General features: G+C 43.6%; 2 protein-coding genes across 2 annotated transcripts in view; both read right to left on the reverse strand.

The window, feature by feature from the left end:
- Window positions 1–456, reverse strand: part of VPS26A (VPS26 retromer complex component A) — a 61,772-nt gene extending 61,316 nt beyond the window's left edge. Inside the window, exons 1-2 of the mRNA XM_006148964.3 lie at window positions 435–456; window positions 75–316 (exon numbers count right to left, since the gene is read on the reverse strand). Coding sequence (XP_006149026.1) covers window positions 75–316; window positions 435–456 — 264 coding nt within the window. The remainder of the gene's footprint in view (window positions 1–74; window positions 317–434) is intronic.
- A 6,695-nt stretch (window positions 457–7,151) lies between these two features.
- The window catches only part of SRGN (serglycin), a 34,748-nt gene continuing 31,310 nt past the window's right edge, over window positions 7,152–10,589 (reverse strand). Inside the window, exon 3 of the mRNA XM_006148932.3 lies at window positions 7,152–8,070. Coding sequence (XP_006148994.1) covers window positions 7,821–8,070 — 250 coding nt within the window. The 3' untranslated portion in view covers window positions 7,152–7,820. The remainder of the gene's footprint in view (window positions 8,071–10,589) is intronic.

Raw genomic sequence — 10,589 nt, forward strand, 5'->3', positions numbered from 1 at the left:
TGAATGCCAGAGATAAGAAACGCTCTGCCTGCGTCACGTGATCGGCGGTCGGCTGTCTAGCTCTTAGAATACACCCAGTTCCTCTTCCCGGTGGAAATTTGAGTGCAAGGGTTTGTTGGGGAGACGCGGTCTTTGGCCGAGTTACTGGGATGCCGAGGCGAGGGGAGCAGGCACTGAAGGCTTTGTTCTTTAGGCCTCACACAGGTGTACAATTTTAATCCAGGGCGAGGTGTTCTTCCACTTTTCTGCAGCTCACTCAGCCCAGCTCTCCATCCCTGAGAGCGTCTGGGTTTTGACAACTTGTTGGCTCTCTCGCCTTTGAGGAGAAATCCGATAGAAAAATAATATTACGGCACAACGTCTGTGGCTTCCTAAAATCCACAGGCAGTTTACGAACAACCCCCAACGCCCCCAACCGAGTTTAGAAGACTCACAAATACACTTCCGCTCTGCCATTCTGTATGGGGAAAAGCGTCCTAAAGAAGCCCCGCCGTGCTGCTGAGTACTCCGGCTTTAACTGTGGCCGAGCATTCTTGTAAGCCTACGAGCTCTCCATATCACTAAAGTTCAGTTTAGGATTTAAACCTTACTTTGAACCACCGCCGCGCACTCTATACGTAACCAAAACAAAAAAAAAGGAAAAAGAAAAAAAAAATCGAATGCACCATAATTATTCCAGCAGATCAAAACAAAACCAAGTTTGTGAGACAGAGCCATAAAGCAAGTATCAAACTTAAGATTGAAATCAAAGTATGGTCTCTAAGGGCAACAGAATTAATCTATTGTAGAAGTCAACGAAAAAGGGCGGAAGGAGATTCCACAAATATTTGAAAACCAAGCAACATAATTCTAAACCTGTATGTCAAAGAAGAGGTTCAACGGAAGTTTAAAAAAAATCTTTTGAACTAAAAGTTTATGGTAATACAACATACCAAAATTTGTGGGATGCAGGCCAGCTCTGTGGAGCAGCACTAGTGAGCTCCTCAGAGCAAGTCACATACCATATTATGACAGAAGGAATATGGTGACCAGGTTGGGCTACCTGGCTGGTCAGCCTGAAACACGCCCAGCACACACTCACGTTCTCAGGACCTGATGATCTGGAGGACTGGGGAAGGGAACTGCAAGGTGCAAACTCAGCAGAGGTTGTTCATCTCTTTTGCTCTCTCACTCGCTCTCACATGTACACACATACTCTACAGAGAATTTTTCTTTGAAATTTTTTAATCCTGTATTTTTAATCTTATTTATTCATTCATTTTATTTTAGTTTGACAGAGAGAGGGAAAGTGAGAAAGCAAGCCACCAGGTCTGGGACTGGAACCGTGGTTGGCCATGTGGGAGTGTCCAGCGCTTTAACCACCATGCCACCTGCTGGTCCCTCTTTGGAATTTTTTAAAAAATTTGTGGGATGCATCTGAAATCGTGCTTGGGGGAAAATCTGTAGCTTTAAACGCATATATTTGAAAACAGCTTTAAAAATCATTAAGTCAACCACAGTTTGAGTGCCAGACCTGGTGGCTTAAACTCACATCAGGCACATGTTGCATGCGTACCCAGGATCCCCAGAGGACAATGGAGAAGGGGTTGCAGCATAGCCATCCCCTCTGTTGGGTGATTTCTCTCTTTCTGTCTCTCTGTCTTTGTCTTTCTGGCAAGCACATGCACCGTATAGTGAAAACTTCTTAAAAAAAATTAGACTTTTTGTTAGATAATTGTGCCCAACTGTAAGCTAACGTATGTATGAGCAGGTGTACATGCACTTGAGAGACAGAAAAGGGCACCTCCATGGGGTCTGGTCATGCCGCAATCCCCTTCCTCCAGTCTTCTAGCCCGTCAGATCCCAGGCACTGGCCCATGTACCTGGCATGTCTCAGGCCAAATGGGCCTGAGATTTGAATCACAGTTCACAGGTGGGATTCAACTTCTCCTGGGCAGTTTTTTTGTTTTTGTTTTTTTTCCCCAAGAGAGATTTTTGCTATAGTGCACATGCACTTGTCGGAGAGACAGAGAGAAAGCAACATATCACCCTCCAGAGGGGATGGCCACACCAGTCTCTTCTCCACCATTCTCTTCCCAGAATCTTGCACACACATGCACCAAGTATGAGTTTTAAGCCACAAGGTCCAGGACTCGAACCGTAGCAAACTACATGGGAATCCAGTGACATAACCATTACACTGCTGGTTCCCTCCTGAGCAGTCTTACCATTGCACCACAAAGCCCGTACTTAAACATGTTTTTTATTTTTTTCTTTCTTTCTTCCTTTTATTTAGCTGTAGGATGCATGCATTTGCAGGAGAGACACAGAGGGATAGTAAGAAAGCATTCCCCCAAGGGAATGACCATGCCACAATCCCTTCTCCTCCTTTTTCCTCTCAAGATTTTGGGCACGCACATAAACATGTCTGGTGTGTTTCTCAAGCAGCCATATCCAGGACTCGAACTATGTGGTTGGCCATGTAGGGTCCAACCGCCTTAACCACCAGGATACTGGCTGACTCACTGGGTCCAAATTTTAAAGCAGCATGTTCTGATTTTGCTTGTGTATCTCTTCAAAACTTTGAGAACTGTCTTCTATCCTCATCCCAAAGAGTACCTTGTTTATTCTTTTTGAATACAGTCTATTTTTCCTATCAGATTTAGGAAAAGAACTAAAAGCTACAACTTTATCCTGTACCACTCTGACCTAACAGCAACAACTCAGTAAACCCACAATAAATATTTACTTTTAATTAATTTATTTACATCCTCCACGAGTGAGGAAAATAGAGAAAGGAAGAAAGCAAGCTAGGCCACCCCAGCAGGGTCTTGATTCCACTCCCCACCCCAGGCCTCAGCAAGTTGGAATTACGGATATGCATACCGGACATGTACAGAGAGACCCCCAGACAAAAACCCAGGACCTTTCTACGTGGCGTCAGCATCGCCAAAGGTTGCAATACCACCATGCCACTGCACTGACCAGCATTTGTATTTCCTGGAGCAGAGGATTACCTGAGTGTTTCTCGTTAGGTGGCCTTTCATGAAACTGCAGTCAGGATGTCAGCTGGGACTGCAGTCATCTGAAAACCTAACTGGAGCGGCGTAACCAGTTTCAAGGTGGCCCGCTCCATGGCTGCAAGCTGGTTCTGACTGTTCACAAGTTGGTTCTGGCTGTTGCTCACGCGTGGACCTCTCCATGGAGCTGTAGGATGTGACGGCTGACTTCTTTCAGGGTGAGTGATCCAAGAGTAAGTCAGAGGCACACAGCATCACTTCCACCTTTGGGGGTCACACAGACCACTTTCGACAGAATCTGAGAAGGGCCTACACTGGGGTATGATTACCGGAAGGCAAGGATCCCTGGAGGCCATCTTGGAAGTTAGCTACCGTAACACTACAGATCAAGCAGCCCTAATCAGAAAATCCAAAATGCTCAATAACTTTTTGAACAAAAAATGTACCTTTAGAGTCTGTCAGTAAGCTGGGAGAAGTGGATATTGGGAAAGTTTTGAACACTGATAACGAGGCTCCAGTGGTTCATTCATTGACTGACAAGATGAAATAGCTGAATGGTTCGGAATCAATGTGATCATAGTAATAGTTACCATGAAGACAATGTTAACACTGCAGAAAAAGTGCCTAAAAACCACATGGTGAGAACGTGTGACAGGTGGGAGAAACAGGCGAGGAGGAATTGTGATGTGACGTCCCCCATGGCAGGTACTTTCTCCCTCTCCCTTTTCCTCTCCCTTCCCCCCCTCTCTGTCTCTCTCTCTCTAGCAAATGTACACACCCTTTGACAAATATTTTTTTAAAAAATCTATTTCCAGGTCGGCCCTGTAGTGCTAAGGAGTATACAGAGAGCTGAATCCCGAGACCAGCAGTTAGCGTAATGGCTATGTCGCTGAACTCCCATGTAGCCAAAAGAGTTCAAGTCCTGGACCCAGTGGCTTAAACTTACGCCGGGTGCATGTGTATGCGTGCCCAAGATCCCAAGAGGAGAATGGAGGAGAAGGGATTGCAGCATGGCCATTCCCCTCTGGGGGGTGATTTCTCACTTTCTATCTCTCTGTCTCTCTCTGTCTTTTTCGGGTGAGCCCCAACGCCCGAAAGCAAAAACCTCACAAAAAAAAAAAAAAAAAAAAGAAAGAAAGAAAAAAGAAAAAAGATCAGGGAGCTGAATCCCACATTGCCAACTGCAGCCCAAATCCTGGCCCAAGTGGCTTGAAAAATGTGCTGGGCAGGTGTGTATTCATGCCCCAAATCCTGAAAAGATGGAGAAATGGAGAAGGGATTGCAGCATGACCATGCTCCATGAAGGGGTACTTTCTCTCTCTCTCTCGTACTCATGATCTCTAGCAATAAAGCAAAAATAAATTTAAAAATCCGTAACAGGGACCAGCAGGTGGCATGGAGGTTAAGGTGCTGGATCCCACATGGCTGGCTGCATAGTTCAAGTCCTAGACCCAGCACCTCGGAAATTATGCCAGGCACATGTGTGTGCATGTCCAAGATCCTGAGAGGAGACTAAAGGAGAAGGGATCATGGAGTGGCAAGGGGGTGATTTTTCACTTCATCTCTCTCTGTCTCTCTGTCTCTCTGTGGTGAGCGTATGTACCCTATAGCAAAAAAAAAAAGAAAGAAAGAAAGTAAGAAAAATAAGAAAGAAAGAAAGAAAGAAAAAGAAAGAAAGAAAATCCATTACAGAAGAGGCATTAAACAACCAGGTAAACAAAATGATTTGGGCAGATGTCCATCCCTGTCATGGGCCACCATGCCAACTTGATGAGCTCATGCACGGGCCATAGTGGCAGGGAGGTAGTATGCATGGGCTTCCACCAACTATGACTGAGCTCGTTACTGACGTTGTCAAGCATCGGATATGCCAGAAACAGAGCTCATTGCTGAGCCATTGATGAAGCAGCAGCCCTGAAGAAGACCGTCATGGCAACTTAACCATAATAGGTGCCTTTCCTCCTGGAGGAGCGAGATTGGTCTATCAAGGTAGATGTGTCATAGGTATGGGTTTGCCTTTCCTGCCCACAGGACTCCGGGAGCATCAATATCTAAGGGCTTTCTGGGTGGCCGGTTCACCAGCAGGACTTCATACATGACACTGGATCATAACACTACAGCAAGGAGTGACACACAGCAGTGGGCACACTGCCATGGGATCCACTGGCTTTAACACACACATCACCTGGACACTCAACATGGCAGAATAGTGGGTCTGTAGAAGGCCCAGCAGAGACACGAGCCTGGATATGATTCACTGAGATTCCAATTCTTACAATGATTTTTGAAATTATAGATTATCTCTTATCTGAAATGCTTGGGACCAGAAGTGTTTCAGATCTTCAAACATTTGCATACACATAATGAAAATCTTTAGATTGAGACCCAAGTCCAAACACAAACACCTTTTTAAATTTGCCGGAGGATGCAAGAGAGGCAGAGAGAGGCAGAGAGAAAGTGAGAAAGAACCCTCCCTCAGGGGGGATGGCTGTGCCATAATCCCTTCTGCTTTCTCCTCCTGGGACTTTGGACGCACACGTGTGCGCGCACACACACACACACACATCTGGAGCGTTTTTTAAGCTGCAAGATCTGGGACTTGAACCATGCCATTGGCCACGTGGGATCCAGCCACCTTAACCACCATAGTACCAGCTCAGCCCTCCTGAACACACATGCACATGCACTGGGTTTCTTTTTTTTTTTTTAAAGAATTATTTATCTAACTTTATTTATTATTATTTGTCAATTTGACCAGCGAGACAGAGAGAAAGCAAGCAGCCACGTCCAGGACTCGAACTATGGCCAGCCATGTGGGAATCCAGCGCCTTCACCACCACTGGTCCCTCAATGTGTTTCTTTCTTATTTTCTTTCTTTTTAAGAATTATTTATTTATTTGATTCCATTTATTAGTATTTTTTAAAGAATTATTTTATTTAACTTTATGTATTTTAATTTGACTAGAGAGGGACAGAGTGAAAGAGAGAGAGAGGGAAAGTGACAAAGCAAGCTACCAGGTCCAGGACTCGAACCAAGGTCAGCCATGTGGGAGTCCAGCACCCTTAACCACCATGTCACTTCCCGGCCCCTATTATTATTATTTTTTAAATTTGACCAGAGAGAGAGAGAGAGAAAGGGAAAGGGAGAAAGCAAACGATCAAGTCCAGGACTCAAACTGTTGTCGGCCACATGGGAACCCAGCGTCTTTAACCGCCATGCTACCTGCTGGCCTCCCCTCATTATGTTTCTTAAGTCATTGGGTCTGGGACTAGAACCACACTATTGACCATGTGAAATCCAGCTCATGTAATCACCAAGGAGTCAGGTGGCCCAACAAAACTCATTTGTTTCATGTACACCTTATACATATAGTTTGAGGGTAATTTTATAATATATACACGTGTGTGTGTGTGTGTGTATACATAGATACATATATATGGGGGGACATGGCCAAGGATGTGCCAGCAGGAAAGAAAGAAAACACCCAAACGGGGTGTGATCATGATGTAATCCTTTCTATTTCTCTATCTCGTCAAGAATTTGGGCACATACACACATGCCTGGTGTGTTTTACAAACTGGTTGTCAGAACTTGAACCATGGTCGCCCATGTGGGATCTGGCTTCCAAGGCATCCATTGAAACTTTATTTAATTTCACAAATGAGAGAAAGAGAAACAGGGACTCGTGACCTGGTCTTGTCCTGCCGCAATCTTCCCACCAGCCTTCCAGCCAGCCAGGAACATGGGTGTGCCCACAGACAAGCCCAGCATATTCAGATAAATCCAGGATCCAAACCCCAAGACTTCCCACTTGGCCCTGGTAACATGCAGCAATGTCCTGCTGCCAGGGCCACTGCAGTTGGGCCTAAAAATGTGTCGTTAAGACTTCTAGAGGGGGTCGGCAGGTGGCGTGGTGGCTAAGAGCACTGGACTCGCACATGGCCGACCATGGTTTGGGTTCAGAACCTGGCGGTTTGCTTTCTCACTCCCCTCCCCCCAACTCTGTCCTCTCGTCAAATTAAAATAAATAAATAAAATAAATAAATGTGATTAAACAAAATAATTCTTTAACAATAACAACAACAAAGACTTCCAGAGAAACATGTGATCAAAAGTATTTCCTGAGGTTCGAGCAAGAGGTCCCAAACAGCTTATACTTCATTTGGTTATATTTCTGCTTTAATAGAGTAACATTTGAAAATACAGATATCCAGAGAAAAAGTAAAGCAATATGAGAATTGAGAGCACAACTGTACTTTAATTTGGGTATTAAGTTTCTAATTATAACAACAATCATACTTCTAGGTAAACAGTGTCCACTAGTTCTGCAAACATATCCAGTGGTAATAGTACAGTAATATGCTTCACACCATAAAACATGGCAAACACCTACTCTATCAATTTTTCATCTTTTCTTTCCTCTTAAGAAAAGAGGCATATCTATAATTCAGAGCCAGATTCCTGAAGTCTCAGGTATGAAATATTGCCTACCAATTTGCTTCTCAAACTAAAATTTTCAAAAATAGCATAATTTCTTCTTTCAAGCAATTTTACAGACACGAGGATTCAGTTAATTTCATAATGATGTTGGTTGGATATGATAGAAAACATGCAGGTATTTTCCAGAATAGGATAGATGACAGCATTAAAGCATAATCTTTTAAGAATTCATAAGGAAAAAAAGGTGATAAATTTAAGGTTCTTTTTCAGATGTTTTACATTTTCTGTAAATTCTTTGTTCCAAAATTAATCATTTAACCATAGTACACAAAATATACTGAATACATCGCCTGGTGTCAAGGAAGGGGAAACCCTGTCTTTTATATAATAAAATCCTCTTCTGAGACGTCTTGACCCAAGTCCTGGAAGTCTGAGGGCAGATTCGTCTTGAGAGGCCTACTGAAGTAGTCGAGAGGGCCGTTTACATCTACTGGCTGGTATTCCTCTTCCATTTCAGTGAGGAAGCCACTTCCAGATCCTGATCCAGAGCCAGAACCAGAGCCAGAGCCTGATCCAGAATATTCCTCAGAAAGAGGGTAGACATCATTCAAGTTCCGGAATTTTGTCATTCTGAAGTTTGTAAGAGAAAAGGAGAAAAAACACAATAGAGATTATTGTCTATGGAAGATAGTTCTAATAATTTAAGAGAAGGACATAAATGCAGTCACCCAGTTGCTCAAATTAAGAGTGAAAAACTTATCATTATTCAATGCTTTAAAACAACAAAGAAGTCGAACCTTCCTGTGTTTGCCTGTACAGTCATGAGTCATGTAACAGTTTCAGTCAACAGAAGACTGGCCACGAATCCAGCAGGAGCAACAGGTGACCTACCAAATAGCCTAGGAGGTCGTGGGCCACACCACCTGGGTTTGGGTCAGCGGCACTGGGAGGTTCACACTGCGGTGTCATCATCTATAGCCATTTCTCAGCACGTATCCCTGAAGTCCGGCAATGTGTAACTGTACTTACACCTAACTCATTGCACGTATCAGTCCCGTGTTTACCCGTTGCAAAATCATAAATGCTGTTACTTTTCTTATCATGAGCATGACAATCCTATATTTAGAATTTACTTAAGGGATCCTTTCTCTCTTTCTTTCTTTCTTTCTTTCTTTCTTTCTTTCTTTCTTTCTTTCTTTCTTCTTTCTTTCTTTCTTTCTTTTTTTTTTTCTTTTGGAGAGGCTTTTGCTCTAGGAAGCGTGCACTTGCCAGAAAGACAGAGAGAGACAGAGAGACAGAAAGCAAGAAATCACCCTCCAGGGGGGATGGCCACATCGCAATCCCTTCTCTTCCATTCTCCTCTCAGGATCTTGGGCACGCATGCACAAGTGCCCGGCATTAGTTTAAGCTGCTGGGTCTGGGACTCAAACCGCAGTCAACTATGTGGGAGTCCAGTGACATAGTCATTACGTGAACTGCTGGTCCCAGGGGTCATTTCTTTAAAAAAAAAGACTCTTTTTTTTTTTTTTTCATTTTCTCCATAAAAGACAAACAACTAAGTTAGCCTAGACAGAAGAACTTTTTCCTATTTAAAATGTTCTTAGGGGCTGCCAGGCAACATAGTGAATGAGGCAATGGACTCCCACATGGCCAATCATGGTTCAAGTCCTGGATTTAGAGGCTTGCTTTCTCACTGCCCAACCCCCTCTATTGCTCTGTAGTCAAATTAAAAATAATGATGATGATGACAATCAATAAAAGTAAATCAAATAATTCTTTTTAAAATGTTCTTGAGGGGTCCAGCAAATGGTATGGTGTTTAAGGTGCTGAACTCCCACATGGCCAACTGCGGTTCAAGTCATGGACCTGGTGGCTTGCTTTCTCAGCTTCTCTCTCTCTTATGAACACACGTGTCCTACAGTAAAATTTAAAATAATAGTAATTAATTAATTTAATTTAATAAATAATTATTTTTTAAAAAGTTCTTGAAACTTATAATAATTTACAGTGCTTCAACAAAGTTCACTCTTGAGAAATTCTTTTTGTAAAATTGATTTCATGAGCAAGAGAGACAGAGACAGCACTCCAAACAAGTTTTGATGCTGCAATCCACCCCCAGCCTTTAGCCAGCCCTGGATAATGGATATACATGCTCATACTCAGGGAGGTCTCCATACATGAACCCAAGGACCTTCCCTTGTGGGCCAGAATCATAGGATGCTCCATTTTACCACTGACCTCCTGTCCAATCCCTTGAGAAATTCCCTTTTTGTTTAAATGCTAGAGGGTACATGCACCCTCCAGGGACAGAAATTTCCTCCCCCACATGGGACACAGTCATGCCACAATCCCTTTAATTCCATTTCTCCATCCTGTTGGGATTTGGGGCGCACACACACACACACACACCTGGCATATTTTTCAAATCACCAGGGTCAAGAATTGAACCTGAGTCAACCACATGGGATTTGGCTCCTTCTTTTTTTCTTTTGCTATAGTGTGCTTGCACTTACCAAAGATAGAGTCAGAGAAAAAGGGAAAGTGAGAACACACTCCCCCCCAGGGGGAATGGCCACACTGCAATCCCTTTTCCACCTTCCTTTCAGAATGTGCCCTTAGACACATGTGCCTGGCATGTTTTTTAGGCTTCCAGTCCAGTACTCAAACTACACAGTCAGCCATGTGGAATTCAGTCACCGTAACCTCTATGCCATGTGGTGGCTCGAGAATTATTTTTTTAAGAGGTTCTTGCCATAGGGCAAATGCACTCACGAGAAAGAGAGAGAAAGAGACAGAGACAGTGAGAGGGAAAGTGAGAAACCACCCCTGACCGGGGGTGGGGGGGGGCGTGGCAGGAATGGCCACAGCACAATCCCTTCTCCTCCCTTCTCCTCCTGAGATCTTGGCCACGCATGCACACTAGGCATGATTTTCAAGCCACTAGGCCTGGGACTTGAACCATGGTCAGCCATGTGGGAGTCCAATGACATAACCAGTACGCCATCTGCTGGCCCCCAAAAAATTATTTACAACAAGGTAAGCATTATATTTTCCAGCATATTATTTCATTTTCTCAAAAAATTTTAAATATATATATACATATATATATATATATCCCCCGGATTATTCTGCCTCCAACCTGCAGACAT

The sequence above is a fragment of the Tupaia chinensis genome, unplaced genomic scaffold (assembly GCF_000334495.1).
Source record: "Tupaia chinensis unplaced genomic scaffold, TupChi_1.0 Scaffold000250_1, whole genome shotgun sequence".
Lineage (NCBI taxonomy): Eukaryota > Metazoa > Chordata > Mammalia > Scandentia > Tupaiidae > Tupaia > Tupaia belangeri.